Genomic DNA, 22,912 nt, shown 5'->3' with positions numbered 1-22,912 from the left:
TTAACATCACAGGTACAGAGATATCATATCATATCTGTCATATCACGGATCTGAGAGAAGAAGGGAAGGAGCTATATGAAAATGATTTGTGATGTTGCAGAGCTGGATGACTGCACTTCTGTTCTGTAAGTGCTGATTTATGACTAAAAATCTTAAATCCTGTAACAAATCACTAAAAGCTCACTTAAAAATATCTTAATTGGCTCCCCTGTGGGCTCTGAAAGGGAAACTCCAGCAAATACATATAACCGGTAGGAAAATCCTAACATCTATCAGCATGTCTACAGGTAATACAAATAAAGAAACAAAAAGAACAAAACAACAACATGCAGGTCATAAAGAACTAGATTTCCATACTGGATCAGATTTACTGGACAGAAGAGGAATGAATGTTAACAGAAGCAAGACAGAATACTTATGTTTGTGCATGCAAGGGAAATGGTTGTAAAAGTGAACACCAAAGGAGTGGAGAGAGTGAAGTTAGATGTTCAAATATCTGGGTCAACCATTTAAAGCAACAGAGAGGTGAAAAAGAAAGTGCAGGCAGAGTTGAGTGGGTGGAGACGAGTGCCAGTGTTGATTGGTGAGAGAAGGGTAACAGCAAGAATGAAAGGGATTTAAAAGAACCTACCCACCACTTTAATCACACATTGTTTTAACATATGGTATAGAAACTGAACATTTAGAATAGAATAGAATTGAACTTTATTGTCATTGCACATGTCACAGGTACAAGGCAACAAAATGCAGTTTGCATCCATCCAGAAGTGCTTTAGCCATGATATAGATATATTACAAATATATTAGGGGTGTGTATTGGCAAGAATCTGGCGATACAATATCTGTCATAATACAGGGGAGACGATACGATATATTGCGATACTAAAAGCCAGGCGATATTTGTGTTTAGGACTGAATTTAATTAGGAAAACTCACAGTAAACAGTCCAAACTGTTAAATGCTTGACATGAGCCATCTAAAACAAAAACACTCTCTCTAAGTTCAAAATGAATGGAGAAATTAACATCTGCCTTATGAGAAGTCATGTTAAATAAACAAACAAAATCTACTTTACTGAAATATCAACTATTTCTTTAACATGAAAAAAGGTAAACAATGTAACACTGAGGTCTTACTTACTAAGTACTATGATTGTAAAAAACGAAAACAAAGCACTTTTTATGTGACCTTAACATAAACAAATATAAATCAAAAATGAAACTGCTTGAAGAATCCAAGTAAACATTAACAAACAATGTAAAGTGCTATTAAAATTAAGTGTTAATAAAATAAAGTACAGCTCTGCAATGTCCATCAATGGAACACTTTTAGTAAAAGCTGAAAAGGGGAATTTACTCATTCAAATAAGTGCTTATGAGACTCAACCAAAATACCAAGCATTCTCAAATCTGAGATTTTACATGTTATAGTGTTTTCTCAGTGCTTATTTTTCAATTTCCAGATTTTTGTGCAGGAATACAAGCTGGTCGACATGGTCAGCTCTCAGGACACTTCTCTGTGCATTTACCATGTCTCCTGCAGAGGAGAAAACTCTCTCTGCAGAGACACTTGTTCCAGGAATGCATAGGAAACTCCTTGCTACTTTGGATAGTTGAGGGTATTCCTGTTCATGGTCCTTCCACCAACTGAGAGGATTTCCTGTGAGAGGCAAAGGGGTCTCATCTCTATACCTCTTGATCTCAGCTGCAGCAACATCATGTTCTGATTTTGGTGCAGTATTGTCACAAACATAGCTCCAAGCAAGTCCACCAATGCACATGAGGTCCTCTGTCTCTTTAGAGGTGGCAGAGGGATCGAGTCAAAGCTGTTTTTGTTATGTGGGTGATAATCCTCCTCTGTGGTATTCTCTTCCTCCACTTGTTTGTCAGACTCCTTATTCTTTTGCTCCTTAAAAACATTAAATTAAAATAGTATTAATGTCACAAAGTCAAAATTTAAAACCAAGATTCACCCTGTTCTGCTCTAATATCTGATGACAAATGTCATCAATATACTTTTTTTTTTTAAACTTTATTCACTTTCTTATAAATTCAGTTGAATTTTTCCAAGTAAATTCATTCATTTATTTACTTCCTTTTTTCCCCCTTCTTTATCACAGCCACCACAGTGTCCAACAGTCTGGAATAGGTCTCACTGGCCTCTGCTTCAGACAGGAAGGGCAGGTCCTTAAACCGAGGATCAACAGTTGATGCCATCCATAGTGTCTCCCTCTCATTTACATATCTCTTTCCCAGATCTTCTGCTATGGCAGTCTTAATGTCCCTTACTGTCGGTGTATCATCAACACTTTCTTGTGCACCCATCACAAGCTTGGCATGAAGAGGAGCAATGATGGACAGGGTTGGCATGCTCCCCTCTCTCACCAGGGTGGCGTCCTTCATAGGCTTGAGTGCCCTGACAACTTCTTCTGCACATATGATGTCAGACTCACTTAATGTGAAAATTTCTTTTTCACTCTTCCTAACTTCTGCAGAAAGCAGAGCCGCACAGATGGCTGGTTGCTGTTCTAAAAATCGATCTATCATATCATAGGAGCTGTTCCATCTTGTAATTACGTCCGTGATCAATCTGTGAGCTGGTAGCTGAAGGAGGCACTGTTTCTGCTTCAACTGATTGCTGGCTGTGGTGCTGCGCCTAAAAAAGGCTGTTACACGTCGGATCCTCCCGAGAAGTCGCACCACGGATTGTATTTTCATTGCTTTCTGTGAGGCGAGATTCAGACTGTGTGCAAAACATTGTATGTGCGTTATGCCTGCAAGTCTAGCCGTGAGAGCCATGTTTGGTGCATTATCGGTAACAACAACAACAAGGTCCTTTGCGTTCAATCCCCATTCAGCCACAGCGTCAGTTAGTAACGCTGCAATGTGTTCACCTGTGTGACTGTCATGCATGGCTCGGGTTTGTAGTACATGAGACTGAAGGTTCCACTGGTCCGTTATGTGATGAGCTGTAACAGTTACGTACGATTCAGTGGCTCTCGAAGTCCAAGAATCGCATGTCAAAGCAACTGTCTCTGCCGAGCTGAGAGAGTCCAGCACTGTCGCTTTGACTTCTTGGTACAACTTTGGCAGAGCGATGTCCGTGATGTGTTGTCGGGAAGGAACGGTGTAACGGGGCTCCAGCGTTTTAATCCTATTACGAAATCCTTTATTCTCCACAACACTCAGAGGGCGCATGTCTTTGCAAATAAAAACAAGTACTGACTGCGTTATTTTTGTTGCACGAGTTGAAGTTGCTGGTAGTTTCAAAAAGTTAACTTCTTCAATTGTCCGTTGAGCGAGATCACCTCATTTCGTTTTAAAATTAGCATTTGACGCTACATCGCTATGGTGTCTACACACGTGTGTTCGTAAATTTGTGGTGTTACCCGAATATTTGACTCTATTTGTCATAAATCCAAAATAAGTCCACACATCAGCTTTGAAAGCTGCTGGGGCCGGCTGTATCCTCTCCTCTTCGGTCATCAGTTAGCTAGCACAATTGGCCACTCATCCACTGTTCTACTTCGTTGGTTTTTGGCAAACTAGACGCTTCTACAGTTATCGCGAGACCTCATTTTTCCGTAACGTAAAGGCGGTAAAAACGGCAAACAAGTGGCCGGAGTTTGAATTGCAACATACAAAAGAAATACACAGTAAATGCATGTAATTTTTCAATTAAAAAATCGATAACACTGATTTTGAATATCGATTCAGTATCATTACACGAAATATCGCGATATTTTAATGCATCGATATTTTCCTACATCCCTAAAATATATATTAGCAATAATATAGATATGTAAGTATATTACAGAAATGGGTCTATTATGGTATGTTATAATGTACACGGTATGAAGGTATGTTATGAATATGCTATAACTATAAGTATGTACAGGCTGTAGTGAGTACAAGCTATGTACAGGCTATGAACAGGATATAAATATGAAAAACTATACAGAATATGAGATGTACAGCTATACATAAATGTGAACTATGCAAGTAATAAACAGTTGTAGAATTAAAAATTATTTTATTTTACAGAATGATTATTTATACAGAATTAGACAGTAGTGCAGTTAAGATAAGTGAGATATGTGGATAATTTCTACAGAGGCTATATAAAGTGCTAGTGGTTGAGATTGGTGGTTCAGACCATGTTATTATTGTGTCCGATACAGTTGTCCGTTGTGTGTGTGTGTGTGTGTGTGTGTGTGTGTGTGTGTGTGTGTGTGTCCAGTCCATGTGTTTAATGTGGGTCAGATGTCAGGAGGCAGAGTTCAGGAGTCTGGCAGCTGTGGGGAAGAAGCTGTTCCGGTACCTGGTGGTCTTAGTCCGGAGGCTCCTGTAGCGCCTCCCAGAAGGCAGGAGGGTGAAGAGTCCATGTGCTGGGTGACTGGGGTCTTTGATGATTTAACAGTGTTTCCTGAAAACCTTCTCTTTAAAGCCATAAAGCCTTTGAATGAAAACAAACGCTGTTGTGACAGTGATGTACAGTCTTGTGGTATTATTTCTATACATTTTACGTCAGATAAAAACTTTGGTTGTAAGCTTCAGATAATTATTTAATAAAAGCGAGACATTTTAAATGAGAATAAGAAAGTATTTCCTTGTGCCCACCTCTCCCTGTTAATTCCCTACCTGGCCCCTGGCAAAACTTTGCTAGATCTGCACCCGCACCTGCACAGTTACCAGCTGTCAGCGTAACTATTGGGCAGAGAGGTCAGTTTCATGATGATTCATATGCAAATTGTCATGACCATCGATCAGTGGTTATTGATCAATGACCATGAGTACCGTTCACAGAGAGTTGAGGAATGGCTGCAGTCACAGGATTGTAAGATGGTGAAAGATGTACCCTTAGGTCAGCTCCTCGATTCAGAGATGGTCTTTCCCAGTTCACATAAATGACAACAACAGTAGCAGACCCTGATCACAAGATGGCAGTAATTTATACTGGATTTAGTATAGGCTAGATGCATGCACCCGAGTGACACTGTTGTCTAAGATCAAAGGAGAGAGATCACTTTACTTTGGTATTTTTTCATTTGTCTATTTTTAGTTTCAACAAGATGAGCATTGCTTACCTTGCTTATCCTGCCAGAAGGCCACTGCTCCTATCTTGGTTGTTGTTGTATTTGTATTGTTCATGTTATATCAACCATAGTTTCTTTGTTTGATAAATCCCATCTAGTCCAAAAGTATACGTCAGGTGCAACTTTTTCCAGTCTGCATGCTGGTATAGCTTTGAATATCTTATAATCTACATTGCAAACACACTTACTCTCATGGTCCGGAGCAGAGATGGGCAGTAATGCATTACTGTAATCTGATTACTTTTTTCAGGTAACGAGTAAAGTAAGGGATTACTATTGCAAAAACGGTATTCAGATTACCGTTACTTTCCCGTAGGAACGCTGCGTTACTAAAACCGTGATTTTTTATTTTTTTTTGTGAGAATGTCTCATGACGGTGATGTAAGCGAGTGCGACGTTTGTGACAACAGCAGTGTGCATATCAACAATGGATTATATATCGAGTGCGGGAGAGAGTATGAGCGTGCAGCGTTTAAAATAGAGATGGCACGATACCACTTTTTTATGTCCGATACCGATACCGATATCATAAATTTGGATATCTGTCGATACCGATATGAATCCGATATAGTGTTTTTTAATCAACAAAACTGTTTTTTAAATATCTTGTTGCATTTTGTATAAGTTCATACTCAAGTTTAAAACAACAACTACACTAAAGCTATTCTGTTATACCTGTATGCAAAAAAAATATTTCATAGTTCAGCAATACTGATCAATCTAATAAACTTAAACCTACACCATCCTCCCTATTCTGGTATTTTAAAGAGTACTTATGGTAAATATTAAGCAACCTAACTAACAGGGTTCCAACTCCCAGCAACAACAAAAATAAATAAATAAAAAATAGGGAACCACCCCTCACGCTCCACCTCATGATGCTTAATCGACGTAATCAACCTTAATTTGATGCAGTGTGAAAAAAAATGCACAGAAATCAATTATTTTTCAAGAAATATTAAATAGATTCAACATCTTTCTTCAACAAAATTGCAGACTGCACAGATGGTACCTTCCCAAAGGAAAAAGTACTATAGCTTACTAGGGTATTTATATTAGACTTAATAGTCACTATATACAGTAATTGACTTCTATTCATTTTACATCAAATTAAAACTTTGGGTGTCAGATAATTATTTATTAAAAGCTCGACATTTTAAATGAGAATAAGAAAGAAAAGTATGTCTTTGCCCCCTTTTCCCTGTTAATGCCCTATCGGCCTCCCTGGCTAAACTTTGCTAGATCCGCCCCTGCACAGTTACCAGCCGTCAGCTACGTAGAAAAGGATCCTGGTGTAGAAAGTAATATTAAATAAATTCTAACAACAGATTATCAAGCTTAAACGTGCTGCTGTTGTTCAACCGCTGGTTTCCTCTTTCTGGTGCAAAGTGGGCCAAAAACAAACAAGAGAGACGGACTCACGACAGAAAAGCCGATCAGCTGATCATTAAGCAGTTTCATGATTTCATGATAGCAGCAGGAGAGGGAGGGGGAGAGAAGAGGCAGTCGCTCCATATATCGTTTGTTAAGCTTAACGCAGGAATGCTTTACAAACATTCAGAGATGGACTTACACACTTGCTTTACTTCTCTCGGAGATAACTTTGTCGGAGATGAAATGCCGGGTTGCTAGCGAAGCTCCACATGCTATCCAGACCACCGACAGGTCCCGCATGCCACAGCCGCTCTATCACGTGATGCATACTGCTCCGACGTGCTAACGTTCTGAGGTGAGTTACGGCGTGTTGCAAGTTTTGTGAGGTGCTTTCGTGATATTTAATGGATCGGATTACATTTTTTATTTTTCTCCGATATCCGATCCAGTAATTTAGGTCAGTCTCGGACCGATACCGATACATAAATATCGGATCAGTCCATCTCTAGTTTAAAATGTTGAAGTACTGACCTTATTTTGAGTTTGATTCCATAAAAAGTGACAAAAACATTAGTGTCCCGTTGTGCGTGGGAAGAAAACTTCTTTTTACAGCGAAAAAAAAACCCTAAACTTCCAAGCAAGAACCGAGTGCGCTACCACGTAATGGGAAACTCACAGAGAAACTCGCGGATTCTTAAACTGACCACTGCGGCAAACCTGCACCAGGGCAAACCTCCGCCTACGCCACTGCTGCTTTACAGGTGAAAAAAGAGCAACAGGACCGCTAGTCTTTGATGTTATTTATTTTCTGCTGTGTTTTACTTGCATGTATTTGAAAGAGTGAGTGTAAACACACACACACACAAAAAATATTTTATGTGCTGGAATGTGCAGAAAATAGGTTTAAATATTAAACAAATTTCTTCCAGTCAGAGAATGTTGCATATAATGAAATTTTTGCTTGATGCATAAAGTTAAAAGGTTAAAACTAATAAAACAAGTTTTAAAAAGAGACTTTCCATTTGATTACATTTTGTATGATGGATTATGTAGAAAAAGTAGAATTGGGCTGAAAGATCTATCGCTTTATCACCTACTCAGGTTGTAAATCGTGTTTTTAAAAAGTAACTAAGTAATTAATTACTTTTGAAAATAAGTAATCAGTAAAGTAACAGGATTACTTTTTTGGGGAAGTGATCAGTAATTAGTTACTGATTACGTTTTTCAAGTAACTTGACCAACACTGGTCCTGAGTCTGCTGGCTCAGTGTTTTGTGTTTCTTTATGCTTTTGTTTATTCTGAGTATGTATTCTGTTATGATTTGCCATTTGTTAGGTTTCTGTTCTGTGCCTGCCCTGGCCCCACTTCTGTGTTCTGTCTGTCTATGGTGTCACTCTGTCTGTTTAGTTCACTGCCTTGTCTGGTTCTCTGTGTCTGAGTTTCCTGTTTTATTCTGAAGGTCCCCGTCTCATGTGAGTGTGTTCTGTTTTCGAAGCTTTTCAACACAGTCCTCTCTGGTGACATCTGGTGGCCAAAAATATGAAGAGCAGCTTGAATCCACAAAATAAAACCAACTGCTTCATTAAGATTGCTCACTCTACAGAGTGGAATTCTGTCTGATATTGGGCCACCGTTGTGTTGCTTTAAATGTGTATTTTTTGGGATGACAAAAATGTTATTTATTTCTTTAATAAATAATTTTGACCAGTAAACTTTCCTTGTTTAAACATGCATCATGGTGTGGTCTTTCTTTGCTTGTGACGTCTTGATGTTGGTAAATACAATCATTGAAAAATACCACGTTACATATAATAATATACAACACATTATGGAGTATGCTTCTGCTGTGAGGTCCCGCCTCCATGTACTTATGCAGTTAATCGCTAGATGGTTATTTTTATAAATAATATTACATTAGGGAAATTTCCCTATAATTTTAATAAATTTCCCTTTTTTGACACGCACCGGAGTGTCAGCTTCAAGCGGGCCATCACTATTATTTAGTTTTCCCAGTTTAGGTTTCTTTAGTCATTTGTCATTCCTCACTGCCTCTTCCATCACCCTATTACTTGTAAATAAACGTCACTTGCATTATCAGTTAACTGCCTGCATTTTGGGTCCTTTTCCCTCCAACACAACACGGCCTCGCCTCGACAGCCGTGACACTGTCACCTGACCTCAAACAATAAAACAGAATACTGAAGTTTGTCTTATTCAACTTTCCTAAATTAGAAAGGAATGATATCTTTTATGCAGTCTGACTGCTATTTTTTTTCTTAGAGATGTAGTGATGCTACACTGTCAGCAAGCTGACCCAGTCTATGTAAGAAATCCCACATTATATTAATCTCCCTAATTCTTTTGTGTCTCCAAGGACTGCAGCAGGGAAGGACCGTGATGGTGGAATGGATTTCTCCAAGTCAAACGAAGAGGCATACAGAACCTGCCACAAAGGTCAGATATATGTGTATATATATATATGTATATATATATATATATATATATATATATATATATATATATATTACCGTACACCCTGCCCTATATGAGACAACTGTTGTTGTCATTTGACACCATATTAATAAATTTAAAGGGAAAGGGAAAATATCTCATTAACCTTTCACTTACCTTTTATTTATTGTCACTAAGCTCCATGGCAGCTTAAAATGAGGCTAAAAAAGTGGTATAATAATTGGTCTGTTGTCCATGGCCAGTCATTTAACTGTTTATTATTAGGCCAGTTTATGTGGCTGGTAACTACTGTAGAATGAAAGTCCATGTCTTAGTCCAGCCTCATATTGCTAATTATAGATCAGTTTGTAGTTGTACTTGGTAAGTATGTCTGTTGCTGGACTCCGCCACAGGTGGGATCCAATGTATGAAGATGAAACAAAAAGTCCCAAAACATTATCTATACTTATGTCCAAATATATGTACATAATGACTGCACAATTGCTTGGTATCTGTACTTGTACCTGATTTTTGACTTTGAATATTTAAGCATGGCCATGGATGTTAGTGGCAGCAATGTTGTTGTTGTTTTTTTTTTTTTAAACCACCTCTGTCATTAAGGACATCTGTTATCATGATGGGATGCTTTCCTCTGTGGATTCTTTATTCACTTGAAAGCTTTTACTGCCTTCATCGCCAGCCGACACATTGTTTCAACCTCCACAACCTTTACTGTTTCAGATGGACACAAACATACTAAAAGATACACATTCAGGTGGGAGAATGAAGCCACTAAAGTTTTAAACTCATCTGCTCATCTTGTTTGCATGAAATTGGTAGTTTGGAAACGGTTTTCAGTGACTTGCTGTACTCAATCTCTGTTTGGCCTGATGGTACCTTGATGCCAACCAAGGAGGAAAAAATTATTGTAAAAAAATTGTTAATTTACAGTTTGTCCTACTCTTATTAGCGTCAGCTGTATTTAGTCCGCACCTCTTAGAAATAAATAGAATAGATCCGTCACTGTTACAAGAACAACAAAACACAGTATGGCATCTCTTCATTAGCTGCGTGTAGATTTTTACATTAAAAATCCTTTAAAATAAACAAACCAAAAAAAGTTATATATATATAAAATAAATAAAATATAAGAAGCAATGTCATCAGTGGTAGTACACATTGAGTAAGAGGTAGGAATGTTGCAAAACTGTAAACGCTGGCAGCAAAACGTGAACACAACTTCAACACAGCTGTCATCTTTACACACAGCAACTCACAATTGAAAACACGTTTCTAATGGTGTGTTCAACCCCTTTGAACGAAACTGCAAGAGTTAAAGATCTACAATATCAGTATGTGCAAGTGTAACCTACACATACTTTCAGCAGCGACTCTTTGAGTACAATTCTATGTCCATAGGCCTACTGTTTGTATTCTAGATTGTTACAGATGGTACTCTTGCAGTACTGTAGACTATACTGTAATGCACATATATCTGGAGTGCATATACTGTAAATACACTATTTCACAAGTCTCTTTCTGCATCACTTACACACACTTATTTTTATAGAGAGTGTATTACATAGAAAATCTATGGATTACATAGAAAAGCCCCATGAATATATTTTCCATAGATGAAGTAGGGTTCAATCTGGCAAAAAGGAGGTGGAGAGGCAGGAACATAACTGGTCAATGTCCCTGGCCAAATCCCTCACCAACGTACTGGCAATTGTACCCTTTGTGCATTTTACACACCGGCCTGGGGGCGCTGGAGTGCAACACAAGAAAAATAATAAAAAGAAGTAAATCACACAGCGACAGTTTTACAATGACTAGTCGTTTTATTAACTTGACAGGTAGCGAGCGTCAGGGCGGGCATGGCCAAAACAACAAACAAAACACACTGGAAATGAATCAGAACTAACTTACCTATAGTGAATCAACCCCAAAAGAAAATACAAACCTCTAACCCAGGGGTGCCCAATCCCGGTCCTCAAGAGCTACCGTCCTGCAGCTTTTAGATGCATCCTTGTTCCCACACACCTGAATCAAATGAATGGCTTGTTATGAGGCCTTTGCCAAACATGATGGCATGCTGAAGAGATCAAACCATTTGATTCAGCTGTGTTGGAGTAGGGATGCATCTAAAAGCTGCAGGATAGTAGCTCTCGAGGACCGGGATTGGGCACCCCTGCTCTAACCTGTCTCCCTACCCGAAACAGGAGAAAAAGGTTGTAAAAGAAACGGCTTCCCACCCCTACAGCTACCATGTCCAGATACGACTCTCTAAACTGTTTTTACTGCAGCCCAGCTCTGTCACACGCCACGAAGGGCCCCAAACTCACTGGAAACAGGAAGTAGTAGGAGGGGCTGGCGGCCCAGTCAGGTCCCAATTTGTAGCTGGCCTCATTCCCTCTTCCACCAATGGTCAGCCTCCACCTGGAAACTTACATAACAGACATCACAGAGTACAAACAATGCCCCCCGCATGGTGTGGCAAGTAACAGCACCACACGGCAACAATGACCTGGATCATAACATGCAGCTATAGGTAACTGGGGTGGGAAGCATATTGCATTACAAGCATGTTGATTGTGATGTGGATGAGGTGCTCTGGCAGACTGAAAGAGAAGAGAGGATGCAGCAAAGTTGTTTTTTTTTTTGTTTTTTTTTTACTGTAACTCTATGCAGTAGGTTCCTCTGTTGTATATGCAGACCACGGTATGCAGTGATGGGAGTACAAATAACGAGTACAAGTAAGTTACAAGTAATGCCGTTACTTTTTTCACTAACGGGTAATCTAACTAATTACAATTCCTATCGTTACAACGCCGTTACAGTTACTAACAAGAAAATGCGGTCCATTACTAATTTTTAAACAAACAGACGGTTGAAGCTGTGTTCAACTTACCGCATCTTATATCGGTTGTACGGAAGTAGCTGACTACGTAAGTAATCTGGACTCTACAGCTTTAAGCAGCTGCGCACGCTCCCAAGGACGGTAATCATGATCACTGTCTAGCACAACACCTGGAGCTCAGGGGGCAAAACTGAGCTCCAGGTGTTGTGCTAGACAGTGCTGGCATGAGTGCTTCGGCTCGACATCAGTAGCATCAAAGAACTTATGCACACAGGGACTATTCGGCACATCATATGGACATCTACCAAAGAGCAGCTCGCTAACTGCCTGACAAAAGTGGGGATATCAGCACTTGGACTGCTAAGAGCCCTGAGAGAAGGGGAATGGCAGCTAGAAAGCTGAAAGGACTAATGACAAAAAATAAAAAATTAACACTCATAAAAATGTTTCTTTTAAACACTAGTTTGGAATGTTAAATTATGTTTATGTTATATTGTTCAAAAAGAAAAAAAAATTGTTCTAATCTGTTTTCCTTTCCTTAAAAGAAAAAGGGAAGATGTTAAGATGTATCTGTCCCACTGCGCAAGTGTCCGATGAAGGGGGGCATGGCTACACGCAGGCGGGAAGGGGAAGTAGGAGTTTTTGGAGTGTCAGTTTTTTCTTGTGTGAAGGAACGAAAGAAGGCAACCATTAAAGTTGGAGTTAACATACCAGTTGTGTGATTATTGGACTAACACGTTTACTGTCTAGGACAGCGCAGCGAGCACTCTCTGCTTATGAGTAAAAAAAAACAAAACAGGGGAAGTTTTAGGAGTGACGGAGGGAGAGAGCAGAAAAAGAAGGAGAGCAAGTTTTGCGATGTGAGAGATTTGTGACGTTTAGCGTGTTTGAGTGTGTAGTTAATGTGTTGTCTTGTGTAGTTAGTGTGTAGTGTTGTGAATAGTTTTGTGTTGTGTGTCAGAACAATGAGGCGAATGCTGTCTCCAGGTAGAAACAGGAGTGATACACCTGCTGCTGTCAGACCTGCAGGTATCAGGCTGTGATGTCTCCTTTATAGTGGACAGAAATAAATTTTTTGGAGTGGCGCAAATAATTTGTGTGGCATCTTATTGAAGAACAGCTGATTGTTCTGTAAATAGTTTGAAATGGTTATTTAAAAAATCAAGGTAAAAGGTAAATGGATGCAAATAACTTTGTTGTTTGCAAAACTTGTGCATAGGATTTTAAAATTGACAATTTATATTTGCATTTTAAGTTATGAAATATGATTCATTAAACATGTTTGTGGTTGTTACAGTAAAAAATATAACCTTTTCCACTCTGATTTTATGTTTTTTGTCTGATTTTAGATCAATTGCGTTAATACAGTATATAAAATGAAAACATGACTGTAAATTCAGACACGTGAGGTTGTGCTGAAAAGGATGATACCAAACAAGGCAAAGGAAATAGTTTTTAAAGGTGAAATGTGGAGGAAACATCAAAAGTAGTTAAAAATGGCCAATTATACCCTGGACCCCAGAGGGTTAAACGTTTTCTTCAAAGTAACGCAATAGTTACTTTTTAAGTAATTAATTACTTTTCAAGTAATTAATTACTTTTAGAATCTTGTAACTCAGTTACTAACTCAGTTACTTTTTTTGAAGAAGTAACTAGTAACTAGAATTAATTACTTTTCAAAGTAACTTGGCCAACACTGATGGTATGCGCAACTTTGTTTTGGTTGGGATGAACACTGTACATTGTTTTTGTGGGAGAATACAGTAAAAATATATTTGGTACCATGTATTTGTGAGTTTTGTATACAAACATTCTGTAATCTTTTACAATGCACTCATGTAGGCCTATGTACTGTCTGTAGTAAGTGTTACACTGAACATAAAAAGGCTTACAGTAAGTCAATATGATGACTTTATTTTGCAGGTGAATTGAAGGGTTTTGCCCATTGTGTGTGTGTTTTTTGATTTGTGTTGAATTCTGACAATATGCTTTTGGAAAATGTGTGTAAACAATTAGGAAAAACTGTAATGCTCATGATTATGCAAAGGGGAAACCCAAGTGAACAATAAAATTATGCATGAAATTATAAGTCAGGCTCACGTAACCAGCATACTAACGAGTGGCCAATGCTAACATAGAAGATGTGGGTACAGGTGAGATCTATGTAAATGACATATTCCAAGACATAGCAGGTCTGTTGCATTTGAAGCAGTTTACTCCTCACATGTGGAGTGATAAAATTCCTAATGACACATTTCCAGTTAAATGTCCTCCACCGCATGTTTTTAGTAGCCACACAAAAGCCTACCAAACTCTTTCTCATCAGTCATACGTCCCTGGTGTGAACCCATCGTCCTTGGAAATCCCCCTTATTAATGTTTGAGCATTAATATTTAAGTTGTTTAGCAAGAGAATATAGTGACACAGGGTCTAGTTTACTCCTGAGTGAGGTGTTCAGATTCCCCTCCCCGACTATAGTTGGAATTTTATCCATCCATCCATTCGCTTCCGCTTATCCTTTTCAGGGTCAGAGGGGGCGCTGGAGCCTATCCCAGCTGTCATAGAGTGAGAGGCGGGGTACCATCCTGGACAGGTCGCCAGCCTGTCGTGGGGCCAACACACAGAGGCTGACAACCATTTGTGCTCGCATTTACTCCCACATTCACACCTGTGGGCAATTTGGATTAATCAATTAACTTATCTAAGTATATTTAGGGCTTTGGAGCGTGATGTCACGGGGGTGGGCGTGGAAAGGATTTTGGCCTGATGTGCCATTTTCCGGGTCCAAAGTGCAAGCGAAAAAAGAGCGAAGGCACACACAACAGCCATGGTTCGTATTTGCTGTATTGGCTGCACAGTTCGATCGCACGACCGGCAAGAGAATAAGCTTGAAAATGGTTTATCTTTTCACTCTTTCCCAACCTGGAAGCAACATGAGGCAGCTCGTGTATCGATGTTACCAAACGAAGGCGTCTAGTCTGGATAGCAGCTGTGAGACGAGCTGATATCCAGTTCTCTTCTATCTCCAAATATCTGGTGGTGTGCTCCAGACATTTTCATTCCGGTAAGTTCTAACTATGTTCATATCACTCTTTATAGCCTATTAGTTTTATTTTCAATGCACTCTGAGGTCACAGCAAATTAGAACAAACATCCTAATGAGTGATTTTGCAGAACTACCCTCTATTTATAGAGTTGCTAATTATTTGGCATTATTGCAGCAAACCAGCCTATGACAAGGATGACATTGTGACTGGGTTCCAGCGCTACACAAGGGACCTGCTTCAAACATACCACCATGCCAATCAGATTACTTCTTCATGTGAGGGTGAAGAGGTGACCCTCCTGGATAAGATGGTGAAGGTTTGCTGCGTTTGGTGAACAGTGTGGTAGTAAAACCAGGGGAAAATGAAACTTGCTCCTGTTAAATATTCTTAAGTCTTTTGCTGTATAAATAGTGGTATTTTTTCAAAAGATACAGTAAATAAAGTGCTGGTAGTGGGTGACATCATGTAAACACTGTCATGATTTTGTGTAAACATTTTGTCATTTGTAAACTATAAATGACATGGATTCTACACTGTTACTGATGTGATGTTCTATAAAGTGGTTTTAATTTTTTTTAAAAAAGAGGCAAAAATTAGTTTGTTTCTTTATTCCACTTTTGAACAGTGGTACTCAGTCGGGACATATTTGGTAAATGCAAATTATTTACACGGCAGTGCACTTCAGGCATAAATCTAGACCCCTAGATAAAACATTATTGGTCATTCCCACGACCCACAGCTTTACCGTGTTCCAGCAAAGTATCCAGTAGCAGTGACAACTCCTCCACAGTAGCAGGTGGGATTTTTCTGTTTTGAGGACGGCTCCTTTTACCTTTCAATATGGATGGTCTGTTTATGTTTTGATCAAGAGCCTTTTTTGGGCAGCTGAAGAGGAGAAGTATTATGGCCAACCTCTGGTCATATTACCCAGCAAAACCCAGTATGCATGTTCATCTGTAACAGTCCTTGTGCCACGGATCCGCACTGTTGCTTCTACATTAAACAGAAGAACAGTGACGTGGGTGCAGGTCTCCGCGACTCCGGCCATACAGCTGCAGTGGGCGGCTTCAACCTTCCCTGTGGTGCTCACAGTGACCCATGACTGCAATGCTGGTTCATTCAGTCTTTGAAAGTTGTCATGTATTTAATATATATTCTTAATGCTTATTTGCTGGTTATATTGTTTTATGTATAGGCCTTTATAAACCAGGCCCAGAGGTGACAAAGAACTAGGTCGCAGGCTGACAGGAAACTGCATGCTTTTGCAGAGCATATGAGGTGCAGACAGAAAGTGAAACTAAGCAGAGTGTTTGATTGAAACTTAAAGTGTGCGTGACGTCTAGAGAAAGTATATAACAATCAAGCTGTCTGCTGCTGCTTTAGACTTGAGCTGGTGTCTCTGTGTGCTCAGTCTCCTTTTCCGGAAATGTAAAATAAAGATCATTTTTTGAGTTAGACCACTTTGAGCCATGAGTTTTTCTTCGCCGCCAAAAGTGGGAGTGCAGGACCTGAAACACACGCAAAGTTCATTTAAAGACAAGAACTATGAGCCAAGGCCGACACAAATGTGTTTTATCTACTTTATCATAACTGTAACAAAGTGTTTAGAAAGTTAGCACATACATGTAATTTTTCATTTCTTTATGTGTCCATCTATAGAACGCTGCATGTTATAGTGTAAATATGCCTGTTATCTCTCAGAAACCTGCCTGCAGAAAATGAACCTAAAGTATGTAATGCAAGGATGTAATCACTTTCAAGATGGCGAAAGCATAAAGTGACAATTATGAATCACTTAATATGATAAGGAGATTCTGCAGGTCATTAATCAATGTATAAAACTAAAATAAAATGTATTTTTGTGACACAGGATACAAACATGGAAGCAAGATGTATAATTAGAATTATTTATAATAAATATGAATAAATCATTGCCATTTCTTTAACCATAAAGAAAAATTAAATCCTCCAGGACAATGTTACATCAATGCACAGAACTCACTATGTTTTCCATCTAACAGAGCCTCCACATGTTCTCACTGTAATTTCCCCCTCATGAGTGAATTTATGCTGCACTAATTTGAATGTTCGGGGGAAAATCAAATGCATTTCACTCGCAGTACTCAAGCTGACTTACCTTTGTTTGAATGACGACTTGTACACGCTGACTCCACAGACAAGGTACGAAATATGTCAGGCTATGCCAATAGCGGTTGGTCTTCAGGGTTTCTACTCCATGGCCGTATTTCATACTGGTCCACATTTTCTGCAAGTACTGCCGCTTCACCTCTGGACGCAATTGGTCTCTATATAGTTGATTCTCTTTTGAGCTGCTTTTAAGTATCTTTCTTGTATTCGTCGTTCCAACACAGTGTGTTTGTTTTGATTGTGGACCCGGAAAATGGCGCCGCGCTCCCACAATGCATTGCGGTGTCAACTCCAAAGGCCTATAGTTCCAAGAAGATGGAGAAAATGCCAGGTCAGCTGAGGAGATATATGGTCTCCTCAGCTGAACTGGAAAAAATGTTCATGCATTTGTGTCATCGCGTTTAGATTATTGTAATGCCCTGTTTACCAGCTTGGACAAATCATCTCTCTCGCCTCCAAGCCATACAAAATGCTTGGAGGCAAGGCTACTAACATGTTCTAGCAATCAGAGATGTTTTTTCATTCATATAGCACTATTGTAATCATACTGACCACTATAAACTTCAGGCACTTTATCTACCTCTAATTCATAGTAGATTTAAAATCACAAGTTAACCCAATAGGCATGGCTTTGAATAGTGAAAAGAAGCCAAAGCACCTGGAGCTAACCCAGTTTTCATCATGACCTTACAGGAGGAATATCCAGTCAGAGGAAAGATCTTGCTCTCGTCCAGTGACCTCCAGCTGGTGCTACAAGTGGAACATAATCAGTAAGTTCTCATGTCAGCCTAATCTCTCATATATCCTTCTGTGCCTCTGATGTTATTGGTACACAGTGCTATCTGGTTGACTGCTGTCCATTTGTTGTCTAGCTGTTTTATTTATTTATTTTTTTGCTTGCCTTTGGTTTATTATCTGAATAATTAGACGGCTAAGATTTAATGGGCCTGTTAGTGGTCTTTTGCTCTGATGACTCTAGATCTTGGTAAACACAAATGAATTCTACTCCAGAGGTCCAGCAATATCAGCTGTCACCAGTGCCTCTAGTTACCTTTACTTCTGGTTGCTCAGGTGTCTTTGACTTAGCCAGAAAGAAGTCAACCTGGAGCCAGCTAGGGTTACCTTTTCTGTGCTCAACACACACTGCCTCACCAGCACTCATTTTTCCTTGTGACTTGCCGTCACTCCATCACACCCTCTGTCAGTCTGGTGCTGATGCACACTAAAATCAAATCAAATCAATTTATTTATATAGCACTTTTCACAGGATAAAAACCACAAAGTGCTTCACAGTAATATAAAACAGAAATACATAAAATACATTAATAATAAAACACACAGCACAAATCTAATTAAAAGTAGTCTTAATACCAAATAATAACTAGAAAAGGTTGCATTTCCTGTGAAAATGCAGTGTGAATGCTGTGTATAAATATTTTTATTTATCAAAAGTACTACAAAATAGCAGAAATACTATTATTTAGCAGAAATACTATAACATAGCAGAAGTACTATGATTTGTCACAAATACTACCATTTAGCACAAATACTATAATTTAAAACAAATACAGTGGAACCCCGACTTAAAAAATTAATTTGTTCCAGAGGGTCTTTTGTAAGTCAAAATTTTCGTAAGTCGAAGCACCTTTTTCCATCGCCTTTTGAGTGAGATGATGCTGGTTGAAGATGAGGTTCTTGGTGGAGGAGGAGTGGCAGTTTTCTATTTTATCTATTTCGTAACGTGGACATTTTGCCATACCACGGGCAGAAATTTCCTACCCTCAAACAAATGTAAGTCATGGCCAAACGGTAATAGGTAAGAAAAAAATTGTTGACTCATGAGCGTCAGGAGTGTCTGAAGATATATTGACACAAGCCTCATGTCTTAACTTCGTTTCGTTAAGGAGACATGACAATTAGAAAATGTGTCTCATTGGAGAATTCCAGCGCTGATTTTGAACAAAGTGTCCATTGAGTTTCTATGGAGAGTTTTCAGACTTTGTGCTGCTCTGAGGAGATTTTCCAAAAATCTCTAACTCCCACAACAATGATAGTGACATTTTCTGAAAGCCATAGAAAATACCTATGTTTTGATGTGAAATTGGTGAGGGTACAGAAAAAAAACATGGCTCAGCCCAGCAAGCAAAGCTGGTGATCACACTGATAATGTTGTCCCATTCAGTAAAATGGGCCAAAAATGACATAAAAAGCTTAATATCTGAAAAAGTATAAAAGTTATGTGCACCAAAAGATACAGCACGCTTCACCTCTTTTTAGCACAATTTTCAGCCTCTTCTGCTCTTTTCAGCACAATTTTCAGGTTCTGTCTGTCTACTCTGTCTTTGCTGCACAGCTGCCTCTTCTCTCATTCTCTCCCTCTCTCTCGCCTGTTGCTACTAAAATCATGAAACTAATCAGTGATCAGCTGATCGGCTTTTCTCTCTTGTTTGTTTATCGCCCACTTTGCGCCAGAAAGAGGAAACCAGCGGATGTCGCGCTAAACAACAGCAGCACGTTTAAGCTTGATCAGCTGTTGTTAGAATTTATTTGATATTCATTTCTAGTATCAGCTGATGTTTGCTGGAGCCACAGCTGTAAAAGCTGTTGAACATTATGTCAGTTTGGATATCCTAGTGAGAGGGAAACGTGAAGATGAAACCAGGAGATGTCCTTACTGAATAATCAGAGCTGAACAGGTGATGGAGAAACAGGTTTACCTTTTAGGTGACATAAATGAGTTGAAGGGAAGTTATGAACTGTTTCTGAGAGACAAATAACACCAGGATCCTTTTTTAGGTAGCTGACAGCTGGTAACTGTGCAGGGGCGGGTCTAGCAAAATCTTTGCCAGGGGCCAGGTAGAGCATTTACAGGACAAGGGGGGCGCAAAGAAATAATTTTCTTTCTTATTCTCATTTAAAATATCTAGCTTTTATTAAATGATTATGTGGATCGGATCTTTCAACCAAAGTTTTTATAATAATGTACGAAATTGACTGTAGATCATTGTCAGTCAATCAGAACGCTGTGTAAAAATAACAAAAAACAAAAAGGTGCATGCAAAACATTTCTTTACTCCCAAGAAAATCAATCTGCTACACTGTTTACTTTAAACCACTCCAAATTTAAATGGTAAATTCTAAATTGTGCCTTGTCTTTATCCCCTGAGACTTAAGCATATATTTATTTTCTTACTTCTTTTATTTCTATTTATTAGTTTTTTGGCTGTGATGTACCTGCAGCCTCGTCCTCTCGTCTCTCTGTATGCTGCGCTGCATATAGGAGAGATCAAAATACAGTTTACTATGATTAGCGCCTTGACCTGAATTTTAAAAATATTTGGCAAAAAGCACTATGCTGCTAAAAAAGGAAAAATAAATATTTGCAAAATATCTGGATAAATATTTATTTTACGTGTTTGATGTGTGTGGCGGGGCGTGGTCTGCAGTGCTGCTGCAGGGGAGGCGGACCCACCTGAGCGGCATCTGCAATCACGCCTCTCCGGCTTAGAGACTCTCAGCTGTTGTGTTGGTGTGTCGGGCTGTGTGGGTCAATAAAGAAATGCTACAAAGCGTGTTCATGCAAACATCGCCATGTCTGCCGTGGTACAATGGGACTTCTGCTCCTGAACCTGTGCGCACAGCATCTGCAAATCGGGGCTGTACGAAGTCACTTCATCTTTACGCAAGACTGTAAGCTGTCATCTGTGAGGAGCGAGCGGTGTTTGTTTTTACCGTAGTTCATGGTGGAGAATAGCTGCTCTGCTGCGTTTTGCTCCCTGTAGCCGTATGAATGGCAAACTGCACTCATTGGCAGCGGCATAGGCACACTTAAAATTTCTTCTGAAATTTTCGCTCTCTAGTTTTTTGTCACATTTCCAACCCACTTCCTTTATCCAGTCTTGTGACCGGCAAAAGTGACCCAAAATGGGCACTCTAGGTGTAGTTACTGTTTGTTTGTGTATTTTTAAGTCGTTTTAAACCTTGTGATCAACAAAAAGTAAGAGTAAAACAAGAACTGACTGCATTGCAGTCAGGGCAGGAGCAGGAGCTTCGCTCATGCACGATTTATTTGCAGTTTGGACCTATAGGTGTGAGCATCTCCTGCTCTGACAGCAGCTCGGGTGGACTTCTGCGTGAGGACTATCTGCCACCTGTGAGCCCAACTGACAGTAAGAGCGATACTTGCTTCCACGTCAAAAAGTCGTCATAAGTCTCCCGATAAGACCAGAAAAAGTCGCCAGATTTGTCGCTAGTCGCTTTTTAGAAAAAAGTTACTAAGGGGGTTTGAAAACTCGCTAAATATAGCGACAAAGTCGCTAAGTTGTCAACACTGCGGCACTGTCTGCCGACTTGCAGTTTTAAGGCTCAGGGAAACGAGCCCGCCAGCACTCTCTAGCGGCTGCGACCACTGGCGATAAGGAAAGGCTGCTTTTCATAGAGGACTCGCTTGGGGAGATGTCTTCTGGTTGACGCCAGCTCCCAGAAGAGCCTCGGGAACTCTCGTGTGATCTTTGGATACCTTCAGAATGGATTATTATTTAATCTGAAAAATTCTGTTAGATTTCCCACTTACCACTACAGGGAGCCCAAGTACCACCAGTGGTACGTGTATCACAGTTTGAGAACCAATGATTTAGACATAAAATTAAAGTCTTGATAACTCTAAAATCTGAACACAGAAAATAATTGGCTAGGACCTGTAGATCTGCCTTAGCAGTGATTGAATGTAATGGATAAGTGGCTGGATATCTGGCTGCTTTACACATTACAATCAATAAATACAGAGAACCAGATTTTAAAGGGGGAAGAGGACCCATACAGTCTATTCTAGATGAGAGTACTCTTAAAAAAGGTGTTTGACTTCACTGAGAATGCTTGTCTAGCACAGCACAGAAAGTCTAAGATCAGGCAACAAAGGAGGTTTGAATTACAGGGTGGGCCATTTATATGAATACACCGTAATAACATGGGAATGGTTGGTGATATTAAAGTCCTGTTTGTGGCACATTAGTATATGTGAGGGGGCAAACTCGTCAAGATGGGTGGTGACCATGGTGGCCATTTAGAAGTCGGCCATCTTGGTTACAACTTTTGTTTTTTAAATAGGAAGAGGGCCATGTGACACATCAAACTTATTGGTAATGTCACAAGAAAAACAATGGTGTGCTTGGTTTCAATGTAACTTTATTCTTATGCACCCTTACAAACTCCAGCTACTGCAGCATCTTAACGAGGATGACCCAGATCGGTGCACAGAATTTGCAGAATGGGCAAAACAAAAATTGGAACAGGACCCTCAGTTCATGCAGAAGATTGTGTTCAGTGATGAGGCAAACTTTTATGTGAATGGTGAAGTTAACAAACAAAACCACCGCTATTGGTCTGACACTAACCCACATTGGATGGATCCCTCCAAGACTGTTGGAACAACAAAAGTGATGGTTTGGTGTGGTATATGGGGTACAACGATAGTGGGCCCATTCTTCATCAATGGAAACCTCAAGGCCACTGGATATTTGAAATTGCTACATGATGATGTGTTTCCCTCTTTGTGCACTGAAGCTTGCACGTTCCCTGAGTTTTTCCAGCAAGATGGTGCACCACCACATTATGGGTGCCAGGTCCGAGCATTCCTAGATGAACAGTTTCCTGGAAAGTCGATTGGTCGTCGTGGACCAGTTGAATGGCCCCCAAGGTCTCCAGATCTGACCCCCTTAGACTTTTATCTTTGGGGTAATCTGAAGGCAATTGTCTATGGTGTGAAGATACGAGATGTGTGGCACCTGAAACTATGGATACTGGATGCCTGTGCTGGCATTTCTCCTGCGGTGTTGCTATCAGTTTGTGAAGAGTGGGAGAAGAGGGTTGCATTGACAATCCAACACAATGGGCAGCACATTGAACACATTTTATAAGTGGTGAGAAACTCACCACCCA

At 39.6% G+C, this 22,912-nt stretch overlaps 1 protein-coding gene across 1 annotated transcript in view; it reads left to right on the top strand.

Annotated features, from left to right (window-relative positions):
- adam19a (ADAM metallopeptidase domain 19a) overlaps window positions 1-22,912 on the top strand; it is an 87,451-nt gene that overhangs the window by 1,985 nt on the left and 62,554 nt on the right. The window contains exons 2-3 of the mRNA XM_086285319.1: window positions 8,844-8,923; window positions 17,669-17,745. Of these exons, the coding sequence (XP_086141445.1) occupies window positions 8,844-8,923; window positions 17,669-17,745 (157 nt within the window). The remainder of the gene's footprint in view (window positions 1-8,843; window positions 8,924-17,668; window positions 17,746-22,912) is intronic.

This window comes from Aulonocara sp. 'chitande type north' Nkhata Bay, linkage group LG3 (genome assembly GCF_057382095.1).
Source record: "Aulonocara sp. 'chitande type north' Nkhata Bay isolate Kocher_YH1m ecotype deep benthic linkage group LG3, A_spYH_male_GT1.1, whole genome shotgun sequence".
Classification (NCBI taxonomy): Eukaryota; Metazoa; Chordata; class Actinopteri; order Cichliformes; family Cichlidae; genus Aulonocara; species Aulonocara sp. 'chitande type north' Nkhata Bay.
The sequence above is the reverse complement of the archived record's forward strand: the minus strand, read 5'-3'. Positions and strand labels throughout refer to the sequence as shown.